Source organism: Cricetulus griseus, chromosome 4, assembly GCF_003668045.3.
Source record: "Cricetulus griseus strain 17A/GY chromosome 4, alternate assembly CriGri-PICRH-1.0, whole genome shotgun sequence".
NCBI lineage: Eukaryota > Metazoa > Chordata > Mammalia > Rodentia > Cricetidae > Cricetulus > Cricetulus griseus.
In genome coordinates, this window is record NC_048597.1 from 129,014,108 (window position 1) to 129,035,644 (window position 21,537).

At 46.6% G+C, this 21,537-nt stretch overlaps 1 protein-coding gene across 9 annotated transcripts in view; it reads left to right on the forward strand.

The window, feature by feature from the left end:
* Positions 1 to 19,111, forward strand: part of Smco4 (single-pass membrane protein with coiled-coil domains 4) — a 49,848-nt gene extending 30,737 nt beyond the window's left edge. For 8 of the 9 annotated variants that reach the window (XM_027410873.2, XM_035443471.1, XM_027410871.2 and 5 more), the window contains 2 exons: positions 3,487 to 3,548; positions 18,357 to 19,111. In XM_027410873.2, the coding sequence (XP_027266674.1) occupies positions 18,438 to 18,617 (180 nt within the window). In that variant the 5' untranslated portion in view covers positions 3,487 to 3,548; positions 18,357 to 18,437 and the 3' untranslated portion in view covers positions 18,618 to 19,111. Of the gene's footprint in view, positions 1 to 3,246; positions 3,392 to 3,486; positions 3,549 to 18,356 lie in introns of those variants that run through there. The other variant, XM_027410868.1, reaches the window with a different exon arrangement.
* Positions 19,112 to 21,537: the final 2,426 nt, after the last annotated feature.

Below are 21,537 nucleotides of genomic sequence, written 5' to 3' on the forward strand. Positions count from 1 at the left end.
TTTAAGGTTACATTGATGGCTTTCAGGATAGGGCCTGCCATCTCTAGGGCTCTTGTTCATTTGCAGTGCTTAAGATGGGCTCTTCGCTAGACTGTGTGTGCTCAAATCCCAGAGCCCTCTCAAGCCAAATGACCTTGAGCAAGTATCTTGCTTCTCAGCCACTCATTTTCTGATCATGAAGTTGAAATGAAACACCTGTATTCCTGAGTAGGTATAACCCCGATGGTGTGTGTGTGTGTGATAGAGAGGGGGGGGGGAATTAGGGAGAGGGAGAGAATGTACACAGTACACTTAGGGAAGTGCCTTAAGAATTGCAGTAGTTTTTATTAAAAATTCTGCATGACATGATTTTTTTTCGAGACAGGGTTTCTCTGACATGATTTTTTTTTATTTGAATGGCTTGATACTACCACATTTATTTGTCTAGTATTTTCCTTTTGTTGGCAAGAGGTCTTTTTGTTTTTTTAACCTCACACATAGGCTACCATGGATATCTTTGACTGTCTAGTTTTGTTCTGTTTCAGACCAGTTCCCTACTATAGACTTTGGGAAATGCAACTGTGGCTTCAAAGGGTGATGTGATTTTTCAGCTTCTTGATCAGAGTGTGGCAAGCAGCCTTCCAGAAGGCTCTCACCTGCTGTGTTCCTGCCAGCAGCTGAAATATGAGAGGGCCTGTGAACACTATCACTTTAGAGCCCAAAGTTTAGACACTCCCGGGGCTTCTGATGTTGTCTGCAGTTGTGTGAGTTTGCAAAGGCTTCTGTTTTGAAATGTTGTCCTGTTCTGCTGTGTCTCCAAGTCCTTTTCTGTTCATTTCAAAGGCTGAAAGCTTCCTGGGAGTTTCTGAGGTCATCGAGGATGAGTGTTTGCGGGGAGCGCATGCTAACGGTAGAGTGATTCTGGGTTTCTGTGTGTAGTTTGTTCCTGTTTTCAAACCCAGACATTTAAAGACTCTGCTTAGTGGTACCTGAACAGAAAACTAATGGAATTAGGTTTGCAGCTAAAGCCATGTGAAGCCCAGAGGGATAGGTGAGAGGGCGCCTGTGCAAGCCAACTACCAGCTGGAAGGGTACCACTCGCCTACCTCCTTCCTTTCCTGCAGTGACTGCTATGGCCTGGCTCCTGGGTCATACAGGAGGAGCAGGGCTCTGGTCAGGGCTCTGTGTTGCAAGGACCACATCAGAAACCCATTTGTTCCAGTGCTGCTCAGGCTATCAGGAAATTGCGCTGGGGCTCATTCTCCCCAGTTGTGAACTGATATGAATGTACAGTAAATGCAATAACGCACCGGAAAGGGATTCAGTAATAACCAAGCCAGCTGAGGGCTGAATGGAAAAGAGTCTTTGCCAATGTGAGGACCTTGAGGTAGAATCATCATAGCTTAGTCAGGAGGCCCCAAATGCCAACTCATGGACTCTTACAATGTAGTCAAGAGACAGCAGTGAGAAGATGGGGCCAGAGATGGGGATGATACCATGGCAAGCCAAGGAATGCTGGTGCCCACCAGAGCTGTGCAGGGAGGAAGAGCTTCTGGAGGGATGTGTGTGTGTGCTGCCTGCTTGGTCTCAGACTTCTGGCCTCAGCACTGAGAGTGAATGTCTGCTATTTTACACCCCTTGCTCGGTGGCAGTTGGGTTTGAAGCTCATGCATGTACCAGTCTGTGTTCTACACAAGAGAGTGACCTCTCTGATTGAGTGCCAGCCTAGTGGCAAGAAAGCTTCTAATTACTTTGAATTTCTGTGCTTTCCTTGCCACCACTGGAACGTGTAGTTGGTGCCAGGTGGCACTGGTTTGAGCCTTGTTTTGTTCTGTAAGTCTCATCTTCCTCTTTGTTTTGTGGATGGGGAAACGGGGGCCTGGACAGGAGCAGTGGTAGGGCTGAGTCTTTGCTGCCTAGACTTGGTAGGCAAGGGTGGGTGATGGCAGAGCTGCCACAAGGCTTACTCTTGCAGGCCAGCTCCTGTCTATGTCACATTCTCCACCAGTACCCTCTCATAGACGCCAAAGTATCCCAGTTCTTTAGGCCATTAGCTGTTCCCTAGGCACAGAAGCCAAGGCATGTGGTAGCCAGTAAGCCACCTTCAGTAGACAGTGGATCCTGTTGAGGCTGGAGGCCATTCAGGGCTCTTTGTTTGTAGATTTCCAGTCTGCTGCTTCTGTCTTTGCAGTTCTAGCCATGTCTTCTCTTCGGGAGCCTGTGTAAACTATGTGTCTTAACAGTGAGGTCACTTCAGCTCTTACACATTTCCAGTGAAGTCAGGTGCCTTAACCTGACACATGTGGCCTTCTCCCTTCTAGCCCTGCTTTCTAATCCTGTCTTCAATGTCTTGTTCTCAGAGTCTTACCAGTCAGTTCCCCACAACACTGGGGCTAAGAATTTGGGTTCTTGAAGCATATGTGACTCCTCATTCACCAGGGCTACAACTAATGTAGAACTATGGCAAGTGATAGACATTGGTCATAAGTCTGAGATGTGCTTATTACCTGTGTACTTGTGTGTGTGTGTGTGTGTGTGTGTGTGTGTGTGTGTGTGTGTGGATGTATGTATATGTATATTATATGTGTATGCATGCTTATGTGTATGTGTGTTTTCATTCAATAAAATGAAAAATACATAGAGTAGTGTTGTTCACCATCAGGTTGGTGAATTCACTTTAGGCTCTCTAGCCTGGCTGAGCTGCCAGGTGATTGGAGCCACATCGGTAAGCCAGGCTAGACCAGAAACAGAATCAGCCATAGCCAAACCACAAAACTGGTAGCAAATCAAACTTCATTACTTAAGGCAGAACATTGATATGGTAGAAAGGGCAGTGCATTAAGCCAAGGTTTAGCCCTGAGTTGTTTGTTCTGTTTTGGTGATGGGCATTGCTCCATTGCTGAGTTACTTTTTGCTGTACTGTACTCAGTACTCTTTCACTTTCCTTAGTGAAACTCTTATGTTGGTGTTTTACAGTCCCTCTTCCCTGCAGTCTGGGCCTCCAGCCTAATGGCTTATGGTTCTGGGTTTTAGGAATTGTTTTTTGGCTTTGCATTCTGGGTTCCCAGATATCTGTTTCCTTGAATACTTTTGGGACAGTGGTATGAGACTCATACCATTTCCTCCTCTTTTCTTTTTCCCATGTCTTTATTTTAGAAGCCACTATTTCTTCACTGTCCTCTTCTACTCCCTTTCCTGGACCCAGCCCTGGGTCTCTCATTTTACAATAGTGACGGTTGGTCCAGGAAACAGGAATGCTCTCACACCATTTTAAGTTGGCAGATGATTGCCGAGGAGTCTCAGGAACAAACTCAGCGGTGTGCTGGGAGTGCTAGTAGGAGGTGCTCCAACTTGGATTGTCTCTCTGGGCTAGGGCAGCTGACTGTTCGTTCTTCACCTGGCAGTTGGAGAAGTGAGCATGCATCTACCTTCTCAGCATAGTGGGAGTCAGGATGGGGAGTCTATCTCCACACATTTCTTACTCTTAAACTTCTGATTTCTCAACAGGAATCACTCAGATCACATTGACTGGAAGTCGGCTGACTGACATCACTGAATTTGAAGTAAAGGTAAAAACTACTCATCTTTGGGGAGAGATGGCAGCATGGCTTCTCTCTGCCTAGCCTCTTGTTCATCAAAGACCTTCCTCAAATGTCTGCCCAGGGGCTGGTTTTGAATTGGGGTTGCACAGGAAGCAGCTTGTGATGACGTGTTAATCTCACTGTGGTTGTGCCTGGTAGACCTCACCCTTGTCCATGTGAGCCTCAAGGTGGCTTAGGAAACAGTTGCATGGAGTCATCTCCCTACAAGAACATCGTAGTTTAAACTAATCAGTGGCTTCCTTTTCTCAAACTGCTTATATACCTGCAATTATTCCAAGGAAGTCTTTGGCTTATCCTATCTTTGCTGTCCTCAGGTAGACAAGTCCCAGCCCTTCCTCAGTGACCATAGCCACTGCCTTCCTTGGGTCTAGAGTGCCTTCCCAATTGCTGGTACTTCTCATAAGTGTGCAGTTTTATTCTCCCAGCAGTCTTGGGAGACAGACGGGCAGATGGTAGCCTTTCATTCCAAGTCAGCAAACAAGCTTAGAAGTTCAAGTCTTGCTCTAAGGGCACAAGCCAATGTGGATATAGTCTGTTTTCTTTCTGTCTTGTAGCATCTTGGTCTTCTCTGTGGAAACCATGGCAGGCTGCTTGTGTCAAGAAGCCTAGAGCCCCACTCTTCCCAACCTCAGGTTCCTTTCAAGGAATTTTGCTCTTCTGTTATCACCAGTTTTTCTCTACAGCCAATATCCTCACCCTGATACCTTCCAGTCAGCTTTCCAAGTGCCCTCTCCCACTTCGGGCTTATTTAAATGCTAGGAGTATAGTTGTTTTCTATGAATGCTGCATGGTCAGACTTCATAAATCAACTGGAAGTCAGTGTCCAGTCAACTTGATCCTGCTGCATCTGATGATGTTTTCTTTTTCTATTTTAAAATAATTGCAAATGGTTCTGTCAGTCAAGGTGGCACAGCACACTGAATTGCCATGTGGAATTGTTTAGTTAAATGCAGTTTCTAAAAAAAGAAAAGAATCAACTTTTAATTAGAGAGCAGATTGTCAGCTGACATTTGATTTGTCCTTTGATGAGGAAGTTGGAAAACAGATGCCACAGAGTGAGGCCAGGTTGTAGTCCAGAAGGAGGCAGATTTGCTTGAGAGCAGGATGCGGTTTCAATGAACCATTGTTTCCTGAAATAGGCTGACCTTTCCGGTCTCTTCTGTTGGAAGTCCTTCCTCTGTATTTGATGCCAGTTGCCCATGGGACTGAACAGGAGTCCTTTAAACAGGACCATTCTCTCAAGCTGTAAGTTGCAGGACCCATGACCAACACCAGAACTCTGTTACCAGGAATACTTGAGTTGAGAAATATGCAGACCTCCATGGTGCTGTAGCTGAAGAATGTATCAGGCTGTGCACTTCCAGCTGTAGATAAAGCAATTTTTAAAGAAGGTTTTGTTGTGTGTTTCCATTCTATATTATACTCTTATATAGAAGCATTTTCATATAAGTATTATACTTGGAGTATATAACCTCCCCCCCTCCCCCCCGACATGTCTCTCTACTGTCCCCTTCTACCCATTAGTTCCTTTCTTCCCATGGACAGTTTTGTTTCTTGTCATCTGTACATACATCATTTAAAATATCTCCATGAAATCTAGGAAGCACAAATGAGAGAAAACTGAACTTTGTCTTTCTAAGACAGATTAATTTGCTTAATATGATTATCTCTGGTGGCATCTATTTTCTTGCAAATGACATAATTTTGTCCTTTATGGCTAAAAAAATTTCCATATAAACCAAATTCTCTCTATCCATCCCTCCTGTTGTTAGATACCTAGGGGTTTTTGTTTTCTTAACTTAATGCTTGGGTTCTGTGATGCTGGGGCTGTGGCAGAGGCAGCCTGTGCATCTCCTAGTTGAACTTGGTCTCATTGGTTGCACTCCATTTGTCCCTGGCACGGTGGCAGGGACACTCAGTCACTGTGAGTGGAGAGGATGACAGGAAGGGTTAAGCAATGAGGCCACCTCCAGGTGCCCATCATTCCCCATGTTTGTGCTCCATAGCCTTTTCTGTGTCTTGTTCAACAGTTAGTAAATGTGGGATGGCATGAATACCTCAAACTCAATGTGGTCATGTTTTAGCTCTTTGTAAATCTCTGCTCTCCCCTCCATCTCATCAGTCATGTAGTAGTTCACTTGCTTTTCTTTTTAAGCCAAGACTTGGAGAGTCATCTGGTCGTGGTCACCTTTTCTCCTTCAAATCCCGAAGACCTCATTGCTTCTCTCAAAGTCTCAATCTCATCTATACTTTCCCATATCCAAACAGCCTCCTGTTTCCTAGTTGCCTGCCGAGACCTGTCAGATGGCTGCCTGGCACCCCTGTCTCTGTTCTGACACTCCCTCTGGGCTGAGAATTATCTTTAACAGTACAATCATTGTCCTTTTTCTTGCACTTGGATGGAGCCTGTAGACTTGAGAGGACTGTGTGGGCTGAAGATTGCAATGACTCTGATTTTCCAAATGCAATAAAATACCTGTCAGACTTTCAGAGGTGTAAGTGGATGGCTGTTGTGTTATGGCACATGGAACCAGGGGTGTTTTTGTTCTCAAGAACCCTGGAACTTCAATTCCTAGAACTCAGGTAAATCATTACTTCATTTGGGACCTTGATAAGTTCACAACCACTGATACGTAGTGAAAAAACATTTAACACCTCCTTCCCTCTCAAGTGGTCCTCTTCCCCCCAAATATTCTTGGCCTAATAATGTTGAGTAGCAGTGTAACTCAGGAACTCATGAATACTTCTAGGCTATGGTAGAAAAGACGAGCATCCTATAGAGGAGGAAGAAAACCCAAGCTAGCAGTATAGCCCTCCTGTTAAGCACATTCTTTCCTGAAGCTTTGCTGTTCTTAACTGACCTTGAACTTGATCTGGTGTATGTTTACACATGCCAGCACATCTCTTGATATAACATCCCATACTCACAGGCTTCCTAGTCAAGGTAATGACCAGGAATAGAGAAATTACAGCTGGAGTTTTGGTGCAGTGTGGCCTCTAAGGAACACAGCTGTTCTGTGAACTTAAATTTGAAATATGACTGATGAATCATAGCAAGAAAAAAAAATGACCATGAGGTACCTTATAAGGAGATCTGTAGGCATCACAGGGACTGTAGTTGCGTTTATGACTAGTAACCCAGAGGCTCAGAGATGGGCCCCTTCCTTACCTTTAGAATAGAAAGTAATGAGATCTTTCTGGTGGATCTTAAGGGGAATTGCCAACCACTGCAGACAGTAGGAGGTACATAGGACTGTCCTGGTGTCAAAGTAGGTATCGGGGTGGGGCCTGAGCTCTGGCAAGTGGGTAGGAGCTAGATGACGGAGGGCCTTACTTGGGGACAGGATTAAACAAGGACTTCGGTTTATTTAACTCTGTCACTAGAGGAACATTGTTAGAGAATTTACTCTAGGGAGTTCTGGGTCAGATGCCTCTTTGGAATATGACTGCCTTCCTTAAGACCCTCCCACCCCCCCAAAAAAATACAGCAGTCTGATTCCCATCCTGTGTCTTTTACTCTATTCTTAAAAAACAAAACAAAACAACAACAACAAAAAAACAGGTATTTACTTTATTGTGTTTGTGTTTGGGGTGGAGGTGACTATGGCATGTGTGCAAATCAGAGTAGGACTTGAGGGAGTTCGTTCTCTTCCACCACATGGTTCTCAGGGGTCAAAGGCAGGTTGTAAGACTTGGTGGAAAGCACCCCTACCTGTTGAGCTATCTCTCTAGCTCTTTTCATCTGTTGTTGTGGGTGTGAGACTTCCCGTTGTGGGGCCTGGCTCCAGGTTAGTGACTTAGCCATGAAGATGATGTGCCTCTAGACTGCAATGGTGCAGTGAGTGCCTCTCTAGAGTATGAGGAGCTGCTGCACTATCAACACTGCCAGCCAGGGCCCTGCTGTGCTTGGACATCCTGGCTTCCAGTTTCCTCAGGTCTTAGAAATAGCACTTGGCTTTCTTGTTATTAGTCTGACAGGTTGGTTTTTAACCCTGCATATCGAGTAATGCTTATTTATGCCAGTAATATTTTTGTGCTAAAAAAGTTTCCAATGACTATGCTTTCAAGCAGGCATGAGGTTTAGATGAGTCATCTGTACCCCTCTGATGAAGATGTTCGAATCGCTCAGATCTGCTGCTACAGTGATTTTGAAGTTTGCTGTATGTTTTTGTTGGTAACAGGAAGTAAGGGAGATGGGCAGGTATCGAAAGCTTTACCTGCCCATGGGGTTAGATATGTTTTCATATCTAGGGCTTGGGAGAGTAGTGAGTTTAGGAGAAAACACAGGTTCCACAACTATTTTGGCAACCTTCAGGAACAAAGATCAAGCCTGGATTCAAGACTATGGAGATAGAGAAAAGAAGGGGGCATAGGAGACAGTATTAGGAGGGGGGAGTTAAGAGGGACAGGAATAGAATTTCTGTGTCAGGAGTGACAAAGGAGGAGAGGTTGGGGAAGTCCTGCTTTGGCTTCAGCAGCGTTAACAAGAGGAACAGGCTGACACCAGTCAGATGGGAATGCTTGAAATGGTGGTGTTCTCCCACCCTGCAGACAGATCCACACTCAGCACACAGAGGACTTGAAGGCCAAACCACATTAGCACCATGTGGCACTGCACTGGGAGTCACGGAGACAGGTTGGTTGAGTGCTAAGATGGCCCTTTGCTCCATTGAGACCCTGACATTTGGGAGTTGAGGGACTGGGAGGTAGGTCAGATAGGCACTGAAAGTCAGGGAGAATGCAGCTTTGCCTTATCTGGGGTGTAGTGAGTTCTGATTCTAGGTTTAGTGTTGTAGGAGATGGATTAGCACCCTCATGAGCAAGTCAGCAGTGTTGAGTGTGGTGGCGTTGGCAAGACCAGCGACTACTCACGCTCTCCCTGACTTAGGCCATCCAAATGGCCTTATTGACAATGACTCCACAGAGGTCTGAGTGGACAGAAGCCATGGCTAACGTGGAATATTGGGAAGTCTGAGATAAGCCCACCTTCCATGCCTCCAGTTCACTCAGACTACCCACACTGATGTCCACTTTAGAAAGTAAGCTTAAAGTTCAACCCAAAAGAGCCGGGCGTTGGTGGCGCATGCCTTTAATCCCAGCATTCAGGAGGCAGAGGCAGGTGCATCTCTGTGAGTTCGAGGCCAGCCTGGTCTCCAGAGTGAGTGCCAGGATAGGCTCCAAAGCTATACAGAGAAATCCTGTCTTGAAAAACAAACAAGCAAACAAAAAAACAAACAAACAAAAAGTTCAACCCAAAAGATGATGTCTAAATTCAAGGCTAAATATTTATCAACTAGTTAGTGACAAGTGAACTTTAGTAGCCCAAGGTCATTGTCTAATGGGGCCATTTTCCTTCTCCCATCCCACGATCCACTCTTAGGGATCCTTCATGCACACACACTATTTGGTCAACATTACAGCACCCAGTTCACTGCCTGCCTTTTGCAGAATGTTTTAACTTTTCAGGAGTCTGGGGCTACAGTGAAGCCAGACAAGAGGCTTCAAGATGTCACCACTCGGCTTCCAGTCTTTTGAACCCATCTCTCCAGTCCTGCTGCTTTCGGAGCCACTGACCACTTCAGCCCTTATGCCCTGGCTGCTGTGGCCATCTTTCTGAACTTGACACATTTCAGACTACTCCTGCCTCAGGTCCTTTACCTCCTGTTTCTTCCTGACATCCCCTTCCCCCTCCTTTTCTCCTCCTCTGCAATCAGAGTCAGCCCGGCATCACTGCCTGCACTAGCCTGCTCCTGCTCCACCTGTTCACGGCTTGTTGCTCTCACACAGCACACAATTGTTTATTATTGCCTTCCTCAGTTAGAATTGGGAAGTCTGAGATAAGCCCACCTTCCATGCCTCCAGTTCACTCAGACTACCCACACTGATGTCCACTTTAGAAAGTAAGAGACCACAGAGTTCTTATGATATGTTAGCAGATGGCTCATGGGGCCTCATCTTGCCCTTGGCCTGCTCCCACTTTCTGGTCTTTCAGCATGATACTCTCTTGCCTTCTGCAGCCTCATTGGCCTCTGTGTCATGCTGAGGTGTGCCAGACATGCCCACCAGAGAGACCAACTTTGCTCTGCTGCCCACCTGGAAAGTCATCCCTTGGCAGGCCATTCCTTACCTTCTTCTAGGCTCTGGTCCAGGGTCACTGCTGCCATTTACCAGAAAGTTGGCAGTTTCCTGGAGGCTGGTTGTCTGTCTTCTCACATTCCCTGTGAATGAAGACAGCTTCCTTACCTAGGGCAACAGTTTTGCCCGTGTGGTTCATAGCTGGCTCCTTGCCATTGTTCCAACTCAAGAAATATTTGAATGAGAGGTATTTTTAATCCCTGATTTACAATGCAGTAATTGAAGGTCTAAGAGGCTAAATGGTTGGCCAGGCTCACTGTCCTGGAATTACTGGGCTAGGGCTGAGACCCTGCTGGGCAAGTCTTAATTGCTCTGTGTGTGCTGTCTTTTCTTGTTACAAGTGCCACATAGGGTAGCCATGAGGATGGGAGGAATAATATATGGGAAAGCACTTTGAAAATCCAAGTTGCTGAGAAATGCTGCCTACCTAAGTTATTGAGAACCCTGGATTTCTGTGGTTCTGTGCCACAGCCCACAGGTTCTGTTGTGTTCTGGGATTTCTTTTCAGGCATGACTGATCCTGGTGTTGTCAAATATTATGTGTTCTTGATCCTTCTACCCTTACTGTGAGGTGTGTTTCTGTCTGTAGTTCTGATCTCCTACACCGCGCGCGCGCGCGCACACACACACACACACACACACACACACACACACACCAGTCTGGTTGTGCTTGGCAGACCTCTGGCCTGTCAGCAGTAGGGGACGAGGAGCAAGCACCTGCATGGCTGTCATTGTTTATTCTTGTGTCTGTTCCTGGGAAAGCACTTATGTTAACAGCAGGTGCTCAGTGGGAGGCTGGTGCCCTATCTTTTTCAGTCTCCCTCATGTAGTCTGCCTGCCTCTTGCCCCTACTCTGGCAGAGTGGAGTGGTGGAGTGAAGTGATCACAGTGGGAGAAAAAGGCTTCCCTAGTCTTAGGCTGTTCCATAAACTATCTTCTTAGGTGCTTGAGAAGTGAACTGCCTGGTTACTGAACTCTCCATGTGTTAAGTGGTCATATATAATTGCCATAGTCCTCAGCATCTTAGCATGGACCCCAGGCCAGGTCAAGCTGTGCTTGGTGGGCATGACTCCAACTCTTGGCTGTCTCCAGGATGTTGGCCCTTGTCAGTATAGTAATGGAAAGAGAATGCTACACTGACCTACAGGGGTTTGGAACCGCCTAGCCCTCACACTCATTCTGACAAGATGCAGCCCAGCTTTTTACTGGCACAACTGTGTGGCAGCCTAGGCACCAACATGAAAACCTACGACTCTTGATTAATTAAGTGGCATCTTTTTAGTAATTGAAGTTTGCAAAGAGTCTTCTGGCACTATATTCTAGACATCAGGACAAGCCTGAGGAGCTGGACTCTGTAGCAAGTAAGACAGCCTGCAGGTCTGCCACTTTTCCCATGGTCATAGATTGTAAAGCTGATGAGCAGGACTGTGGTCCACAGTCTTATGGAGATGATGCTTCTCACCTTCTGAGGGAAGCTTCATGGAGCAGCACCTGAGCCACAAGGAGCTGGGTTCGAAACACATCTGTGCTTGTTTGGGCCCTGGGGCCTGCAGCTCCTAGCCTCAGTTTCCCTGCCTGCATGGTACAGTTGCATGTTTGTAGAGTGTTAGTCCAGGGCGTACCTGGGAAACAGTAGCTACTATTCGGTTACTGGTGGTTTGGTGGCCCCATTGAGTAATAGAGAAGGCTGGCTACTTTGAATCAGTTCTGAGCTCAAATCCCCTGTCAGTTATTGCTCAATAAATATTTCATACATATTTATTGTGGGTTTTCGCTGGACTTGACATTGTGCTTGTTCCCTCATTGTCTTTGAACTTGGAAAATTCATTGTACTGATCTGAATTTCTTCCATCATGTAAAATAGTAGAAGTGGCAGTCCTGCGGGACAGTGGGAAGTCTGAAGCAGGTGCATACATGTGGTTCATAGTCCATTCCTGCAGCTCTTCCCATTCTGATGGTTTGCTGAAGAACCCTTCAGTTCGGCACATGTCTGCTAAATGCCCGTTACACTCAGGGCTTCCTGACAGCCCAGGTGGAGTTATCATTGCCAGTAAGATTCATTTGCAGTCCCTGAGTAGTTGAGGGTGAGTGACAGAGGCTCAGCCATTTCGGCAGTGGCTATCAGCTAGTGCCGTTGTGAAGACATAAACTGAGTCCCGAGCTGTCACAGACATAGAGCCATTTTTTCTCTGCTTGGAGAGTGTTGGGAAAGTCATGAGCAAGAGTTAGCCAAGGGTGGAGGGGCTGCAGCAACTACAGTGCCTGGAAGATGGTGCTCAAGGGAAAGTACTCCATTAATTATGAGTTTAGATGCTGTAGTGTGTTGATGGCCATGGGCCATGCTACTAGGAGAGGCCTGGGAGAGCCAATGACACTGAGCTGTGAAAACCCTGGGGAGTTGTCACTGTTGTGGGTGAATCTTGTGTTGCTGACACTTCCAGCAGGGCAGAGCTTGGGACTCCTTATAAGGTCCATGCTATAGCACCATTCAAGCACAGCAGTGTCTATGACAAGTGTTGTACAAGCTACTGAGGAAATTAAAATGCTCATAGAGCCTGATTATGATAGGAAGCAGGTGAACTTAACTTTATCTAAGCCTGAGTATCCAAAATATTATCATTTCAACATGTAATTACATTCCTCATTTTGGTACTAATCTACCAAAATGTGGTCTGTATTAAGCAGCACAGCTCATTTTGGAGACCTGCCACATTTAAGGTTTATAAATTATGTGTATGTGTCTCTATGTGGGTAGGTGCAAGTGGGCACAGGTGTCTTTGGAGGCCAGAAGAGGGCATCCCTGGAGAAGAAGTTGCAGGCAATTGGAGCTGCCCTATGTGAGTGCTGTCAACACAACTCGTTCTTTGCAAGAGTATTGCACTCTTAACTGTAGGGCTATCCTCCAGTCCTGTGGCAGCATTTTAAATGCTCAGGCTTCAGTGTTAGGCAGAGACAGTTTAGTAGGTCTGGGATGGAGGGAGTTGGGAGTAACCTTTGTTCTCTAGAGCCTGCTCTTGATAGCAAGAACCAGCCTTGAAATAAATATATCTGCCCAGAACCTGATTTCTCACTAAGGGGGAAATTTCTCCCATAGGTCATATGGTCAATTAAAAACAAAACACAGCAGCAATCTGTCCAGAGTGTCCAGCCTTGGGTACAAAGACAGCTCTCTTGGGAGTAAACTTCCCAGTGTCCAGCCTCGGGTACGAGGACAGCCCTCTGAGGAATAAGCTTCCAAGTGCTGCTCACTGCTCTCTTCTTTGGCCTGTTGAGTGCACTGGATGCTTCTGTTAGTAGGTTCGTTCTGGTGTTTCAGGGACTCTACAAAACAGCCTTCATACCCAGTGTACAGAGGATAGTCAGGTTGTGAAAATTCTAGTGCCTTACCCAGTCTTGTAACTACATGAGGCAGAACTGAAGCCCAGTCCTGATCTCAACCAGGCTCTTATTTCCGGCTGTTTCCCTACTAGGATTCAGTGCTATATACATTATGATCTCTGAAGTAGGGGAAAAAGAGGTAATTTTAGAACATACAACATACATCGATGTGCACACATATGGGAGACTGCATAGTTATAATTAGAGAAAAACCATAACCCTAGCAGTCTCCCTCCCACTGGCCATTAGAAGGTTCCAGGGTTGGCCGGTTGCCATGGGCTTCCATTAGTGGGGGTGGGACATAGCCTATGAAGTCCCATTAGAATCAGGTAGAACTCAGTGTTTGTGATGTTTCTGTTTCCCTGGTTAGGGGAGCTAGAGGCTGTGGATGACCAACTGGTAGCATCAGCTTCTGTCTTACTGAGTGAGCACATCAGGTATGTGTATTGTGATCTCCACAGTGGAAAAAAAAAAAGTTGATTAAAGGATGTAAATGCATGTGTGTAGGGAATCCTTTTGGGAAAACAGTAAGAGCATGGTTTGAGGGCAAGCCTGAGCTGCTGCTAGGGAAGCCTCCTGAAATGGCAAGCTTAGCCTCTTTTTTCTTCTCCACAAGGGGCTGGTGAACTTATCAGATTTGTCCCTAAAGAGAGCTGAGGTCAGGTAGGTGTGTGGGGTGTGCCCAGAGGGTGGTGGCTGTGCAGGCCTGGCTTGACAGTGGATTGTGCTACTCCCTCCTTGGGTAAGCTGGGGCTCCAGAGGGATATTTAAATCAGGGCTCCATTCCATGTTCAGTGCAGAGAACGTTAGAGCTAGATCAAGGAGAAAGGCATTTATTACCACAGAAACAGACACCAGTAACCTCAGAACAGATGCCTTGGGAGAGTTGGTCTCCCAGAGGTGAAAGCTGCCTCTCTGTTCCTGATGCCACCAGGCCCTGGCTCCCCTGCTCTTGTCACACAGGGCACTAAGTAGCCTCTGTAGTTTCCTCTTCTCTGTGTCTCAAGGGAAGAGCTACTCCTTTCATATGCAGAAGCTTGTCCAATGGTGGCTCCTCACGCTTCTTAGATTCTAGCACTGCAGGCTCAGCTTCTTTATGAAGAAAACTACCCTTTCTGATGTCCTGTGTTGTCTACAAGGTACAGCCTTGGCCCGGGAGAACACCTAATTCAGTCACTCAGGCTAGCACTTGGGGTCCTCAAGAACAGGAAGTAAATGGTTAGAATGCTAGCCATGTGGACTATTTCTCCCCGTTTCTATTTTTCTTTTTATTATAATTATTTGAAGCCTCCTTTCCTTAGACCTACCTCCTAACTGCACCTAACTTCTCCAGTTTACTTCCAAAACAAAACAAGCAAACTCCAGTAGCCTTTGTTTCTTTCCAGTGTGGTCTTAACCCTCCAGGCATGCAGAACCATCCCTCCAGTGTCTCCTCCAGTGTGGACCCACCCTCCTGTGTCTCCCCCTGGCTGACCACTCTTCCTGGGTCTCCTCCAGTGTGGACCCACCCTCCTGTGTCTCCCCCTGGCTGACCACTCTTCCTGTGTCTCCTCCAGTGCAAACCCACCTCTCTTATATCTCTTCCAATACAGACACAACCCTCCAGTGTAAACCTACCCCTCCTATGTCTCCTCCAATGTAAACTTGCCCCTCTTGTGACTCCTGTGTAGTCCTGGCCCTCCTATGTTCCCAGGGCAGACTCATGCTCCTGTTCTTCTTCCTCTTCATCAGCTTCTTCCCTGTGCTTGTTACTCTGCTGTTTCCTCTCCCCCTTGCAAGTGTGTTCTCACTTCTGCTCCTTCCCATTCCTGTCTTGAGCAAGAGGATTCTCTTCCATTCTGCAAACACCCTCTGGTTACCCTCGATATTAAAATAAAACCAGAAAATGTTTTTTTGACCACACAGAGTCTTCTAGCAGAATTCAAACCAGCTGTCTGCACTTTACTTTTCTAAATGTGTGCTGCCTCTATTTACAGTTTAGAGAAATATGAAGGTGTTCATGCCCACATGGACATCAGCTGTACATTGAGTATGTTTAGCCAATTTAGCCTTCCTCTTGTCAATTCTCTTATGATAGTGTCACTAGCCAGCTAGTGCCCAGACCTTGGAGTCCTCTTCATTGTCCCTGCCATGTCCTCACTGGCCACATCTGATCTGCCAGTAAGGCTTAGACGTTGAACTTCTGGCAAGTAACTTCCAACCTCTTCCTCGAATTGACTACCTCACATCTAAGACTCCACCACTCCTTTGTCTCCCCTAGGACACATTGCACACCATGCCTCTCTATGTGTGCTGAGTTATTTTATTTTATTTTATTTTGCTAGCTTGACACAATTAGGGTCAATCTGGGAAATTGTGAAAATGTTGCCATCAGATTGGTCTGTAACCAAGTGGGGCAGTTTTTTTGATCAGTGGTTGATATGGGATGCCCATCCCACTGGCACAGATAGTCCTGAGTTGCATAAAAAAAAAAAAAGCAAGCTGGGATCTGGAGAGATGGCCCAGTGGTTAAGAGCAGTGACTGTTCTTCTAGAGGGCCCAGGTTCAATTCCCAGAACACATGGCAGCTTGCTGCTGATGGAAACTACAGTTCCAGGAGACCCAGGCTTGGGAAAGTTCAACTGCTTTGCCTGAGCCAAGTGCAGGTGTGTGGAGATGTCTCATCCAGCCAGTGCCATCCCTGACCCGGGAGCAGGCAGAGCCTTCCCTGGCTAGACATGCATTGTACCTTCCAGGTTCCCTGGTTTTCATTGTTCAGATGGTGTCAGGACCTGGGGAAGGGACCTGACTACTGTGCTTCTGAGCTTTAGCATGGTGTCACAAAGCCCTTTGGAGGGTTTGGAAAAGCAAGTCTCCATTGCCTGGGCTTCCTGTACAGTCAGGCCTTCCTTCAGAGCAGCAGTGCTGGGCAGTGCCACAGCAGAGGCATCCTGTAATGGATGCCTCACATAGTTATTCCACGAAGAGAAGGGACTTATGAGTCACAGTGGAAAGGTTTCAGTTAGACCTCCCCTGACAGGTCTAACTGACATGGCATGGCATGGTAGGAGGCTGCGGTAGTAATACTGGTCACCTTTTGATGGACAGCTACAAAACAGGAGGGAGGTGGGGCATGCCTGTCAGTGACCAAGGCCTCGCCTCTCGAGGCACCTCTCAACAGCAGGCTTGTAACACCTGGACCACTGGGGAAGCACCTAGTGGCTATTGTTAGTGGCTATTGTTAGTACCTACTGTTCATAGTTTGTGATTATGGAGTTGTTGAAAACTTTATGACTTGGCTGGGGGCTGGTGTTATGTAATCTTTGCCCAGCAATTCTAGTCATGTCACACTGCAAGAAGTTGCCCGATGGATGAAGTACACTTTCAGCTGTCCTATGAGAAGAGAGCAGTAAGAGATTAGGTTCCCTTACAATGAAAAGGGAAGACATCAAGACCTGACTCAGAACTTACCCTCTGCCACCTAAAGGGGTCACTGGGGTATGAATGTCTTTTTCCTCATTAAGACATTGACAGGCCACCCACAGCCCTAGACAATACTGAGTTCATGGTCTCTGGCATAAAAGTCCTCGTCATAGGAGCCCTGGGGTATAGCTTTTTCTAACCTCATATGGGTTCCTTGGATGCTGCCATGGCCGTCATCTTGGTTATTACATCCCTGCCCAGTATCTAATCCTGACTCTATCACTGTGTCTGGAGATTGCTCTGCCTGCTGTGAGAGTGGGAATGTGAACTGTGAACATATTGAACCTGAGCATGGTCTGGGTGGTGTAGAGTTGGGCCTGGCAATGATGCCAGCACTCCATCTATTTCTAGCATGGCAGTGCCATGAAGACAGGGGTATTATGGCTGGTAGAGAATACATAGGCTGTGGTACCTGTGTATTGGGAACTGGACCTGGGCTAGGATTATCGAATCATGGTACCCCTTACACTGCCCATTTTCTGAACTGGCTCTCTTACTTTTTAAGGAATCTATGAGGTGCCAAAAGTTTTGAGTGAATTGAATCAGCCAAAGTATACTTCTGTTGCTTAAAACTAAGAAGCAGAGTTCTATAGAGAGACTGTGCTATAGTTATTTGAGGATCTTATTCATTTTCCAATTACCTGAGTATCTCCATGAGTCTCAGAATCTAACACAAAACAGACACTGGTTGAGGGATGGTGAGACCTGGACTCAGCAAGTCTCTCTAAACTGTGGCTCTGACCAGACTGCACTCTGTCTGCAGTACACCCTGCAGCAAGCAGCGTGGTCTCTGGAAGATGGAACCAGCCTTCACTTCTGGCCTCTTGCCCAGCATTTGCAGGTGCTCGGGAGGGTTTGGATGAAGTTACATTTGCCCAGAGCTTGCCATGATCACTGCTGTTCTTGCCCCCAATTACAAGTTGTAAATATGCACACTGTTTGCCTTAACTATTCGTGTGAGTGTGTGTGTGTGTGTGTGTGTGTGTGTGTGTGTGTGTGTGTGCATGTGTGTGTGTGTGTGTGTGTGCACATGCGCACCTTATGTTGTGTTTGTGGTGCATACATGTGAGTGCATGGTTATATATTACCCATATAGGCAAGATGGACAGGTTGCATAGGTTGGGAACTATTCCTGGGTAGACATGTATCTATTTCACCTGAGGGAGCCAATGATTGATGAAAGTGTTGATACCATCAAAGTCCACCTTAGTGAATTAAGTTCAGGGTAACTCACAGGAGCAGGGATGATGCAAAGGAAGCTGCTTTACCAAAATACCATCCAGCATGGATTATGACTCATGAAAAGTGCCCAACTTGCAGGCAGATCTGCAGGTTAGAGTCTCTCCAGGCAGCTCAGCTCATCTGGGCTTCCTCAGAAGTCCTTAGTGCATAGAGAGCCCTGGGAGAGGGCAGCCTTGTGCATCTGGTCAGTTTCAGGAATTCCTAACAAAATCTTAATGAATCTCCCTTAGAATTTCCTTAGGGTGCTTCCCTCCAGGATGGAATGTTTTCTACACAAAAGGAGACCAGAGCAAGAGAAGGGGATCTTCATCTATTGCTCTCTTACTGTCTTAAGGCAGTGTCGCTCACTGTTTGGACTATGCTGCCTGTCTCTATTCCAGAATGTGCAGCCATTCCTGGCCTAACATGTTAATATGTGGGTATTAGGGATCTGAACACAAGTCCTCATGTGTATCATGTTGTCACTTACCTACTTACCCTTAGAGCTGGGGACCGCTCTAAGATTTCTTTTATTTCCTTTGTTCCATTCCTCCCTGACTACAGTTGTTCTCCTTGCAGAGGCCCCCTGCCTGGACAGAGGATTGTGGTCCTTCCTCCAAGACCTCTCTGGGCACATCTTCCCATCATCATCTAGCAAAGATGCGTCAGCTCAAGGGAAAGCCAAAGAAGGAGACATCCAAGGACAAGAAGGAGCGGAAGCAGGCCATGCAGGAGGCCCGGCAGCAGATCACTACGGTGGTGCTGCCCACCCTGGCCGTGGTGGTGCTCCTGATCGTAGTGTTTGTGTATGTGGCCACGCGCCCCACAGTCACCGAGTGAGCACCTCCATTCCAGCTTTCCTCTGCAGAGACGCCTACAATGCCCAGCCCTGAGGAGGAGTGCCCATCTTCTCTGGTCTTTGACTTGACAAAAATTTCTCTACTTGTTTGGGGGAGGGAATTGGGAACATTTTATCAGTGAATGTGCCATACACCTGATGGTCCACTTCATGTGCCTTTCAGACTTCAAAACAGTGTGTGTGTGTGTGTGTGTGTGTGTGTGTGTGTGTGTGTGTGTGTGTGTGTGTGTGTGTGTGTGTGTGTCTTTTCCTCCTGAAATGATGCTGAGCTGCACCCGGGGAGCAGAGGCCTCTCTGGGTGAGGCTGTTGGAATCAGTCCCACCCTCCCTCCATTCCTGCAACATACTTTTCCTGCTCCCGTTCGCTCACAACTTTCTAAGAGGACAGCATTTCTTCTCTGTGCTTGATGGGATTTGTTGACTCAAAGTGAAATATTTATTTTTTGAATAAAGGAGATAATAGTCTTAAACTGGACATTTATCTTGTTTTTGTGTCCCTTGCTCAGGCCTTGCCTCTGTCTCTGCTTCCCTTCTCCTGGGGCTGTTTCCACCTCCCTTTCACTTGCTGCTATTCTACTTTGGAGGAAAAGGATGTATTTTGACTGGATGTTTATAAGGCTAAGAAGGAAGTCTAGAGAGGGACAAAGTGAGTGCTAACTGACCTCTTTTAGCTAAGAGAGTTCTCACTGGAGTATGACCACACATGCTTTCTGGCTGGTTAGCATTTCCTGTTGGATGCTATATTTGCAAATGGCAACACACCCTAATTCCTAGTGGTAAAAGGTCAGGCTAGCTTTTGTTCTTAGCTGATGGATGCAGGCTTTTGGCATTCCAGCTGAGTTTTAAATGCAAATTGGCTGAGCCTCATTGTATTGCAGCAGCAGACTTCCCAGGTTCTGGTGCCTGATGGAGCTGCCTCTTTGGAAGTCAGATCCCTGGTAACTGTGTCTCTTGGCTCCATCACTGCTGATTACAGAGAGATTTGCAAGGAGTAAAGGGCTTGCCTGTTATCAGTGGTGGCTGACAGCACAGATGTTACTGGATATTTGGAGACTATTGGAGAAAGAAAGCCTTTCTGGGAAAGAAAATGAAAGACTCCAACTGAAGTCTGGAGATGTGGACATGGGTGAGTGGCTTGGTACTACCTCCCACCCCAAGTGTCAGTGACCCTGTATAGAGATTTACTAAAACAATTGTCAAGTGTGGGGTTGACAAAGTGTGTGACAAAAGTTCTCAAGTGTGGGGGACTCAGAGTTCTGTTTTGAGTCTCAGTGCCTGGTGGTGTGAGAGAGATGGAAGGACACAGCCCCAAGGCCCCACTCAGGAGTGGGAGGGAAGGCTCTGTAGCCATTCCCGGTTTTCCACAGTGGCACTAGGCTGCTGGCTGTCCCTCCTCCCACAGGAGATGTCTTGAAGTCATGGCAAGAGCAGCCTTCCCACCAAAAGAACAAGACCTGCCTATGTCCTATGACCTGGTCTGTAGTTAATCCTTTGCCCATATACAGGGGTTGTGTAGCCACACTGGGCCTTGGTTTCTCTGGGAGCAATTTCTAGAACACTTTAGGGAGATGAAACATCTAGTGGAAAATGAGGTTTTATAGTAAGCCTGAGTTCAGACCAATTGTGCTGCTAGAACCTGAGTTCATGTCCTGTGGCAACAGTGACAATGGTTGTTATCCTCTCTCAGGGTAGTTGTGAGGATTGAATTACAATAGTGCAAAGGGGCACAACCTCATAAATGTCAGTACCCACTTCACTTGTACTAACACATTTTCTTTTCATGCAGCTATCTGATATAGGTGTTCATCTTTATCAAAGAAGAGGCCAGGAAGTCCAGGCCACACTGTGTCACACTGCAGTGGCAGGGAGGGGCAGTCCAGGAAACCATGTCACACTGCAGTGGCAGAGCCTGGCAGTCCAGGAAACTGTCACACTGCAGTGTCAGGGCCTGGCAGTCCAGGAAACCAGGTCACACTGCAGTGGCAGAGCCAGGCAGTCCAGGAAACCATGTCACACTGCAGTGGCAGTGCCCAGGTCTGTTGTTTTCTTGTGTTTTGTTATGGGAGATTTTAGACACAAGTAGGAAGAATGTATGAGCCTCCTCATGGCTGAGGAGTGTGCAGTCATTGACAGGCTTCCAAAGACACCAGCACACAGTGGTGGCGTAAAACCCACAGCTCTCACCTTGAAGGGGGGGGGTAGGATATTTTTTTTTTTCTGGAGCCAAATATGAATGACCATGGTCCCAGAATAGAGATTTAATTTACCCCAAATTTTATGTTCCAACATAAGAGTTTTGTGAGGCTTTTATAGTAAGAGAGCAAAGAAAGTCATCAATCAAGATATTTTCTAAATACACTGGTAGGAACATCAGGTAGGCAGGTTATAGCAAAGCCTGGTATAAGCCTTAGATATACCTGATGACATTTTTAGCCTTTGGTTTGTGGAAGCTAGCGACCTCTTTAGACATCTTAAAAAGATGGGTCTAACACCGTGTTAGATCATGTATAGAGGAGGGCAATAAATGCTCTTCAAGGGTGCCAAGATAGCCCAAGATACTTGTCTCAGAGCCAGCAACATTGTAATATCTTCACAAATGTTGAAGTCCTAGTCAGTCCAGTTTGTAGAATGTTCCAGATAGTTCTCTTTCTGGAAACTTTAGTTCTTATCTTCAGTAACTTAGCTGTTGTCTCCGTCAAAAGAATTCACACAAGACCCACAGTGTACTGAAGAGGATGGGAAATGTTTGCTATAAAAGGGACCCTTTCTAGAAGGGTTGGTGGGCAATGGCCTATGCACCATTGTGCTAACCTTCACGTTTAGGTAGGCTTTCCTGAGGGTTGTTTTCCTGTCTGGGTGATTGACAAGCTTACTTGAATCAACTCTGGGCCAGTGGTATGT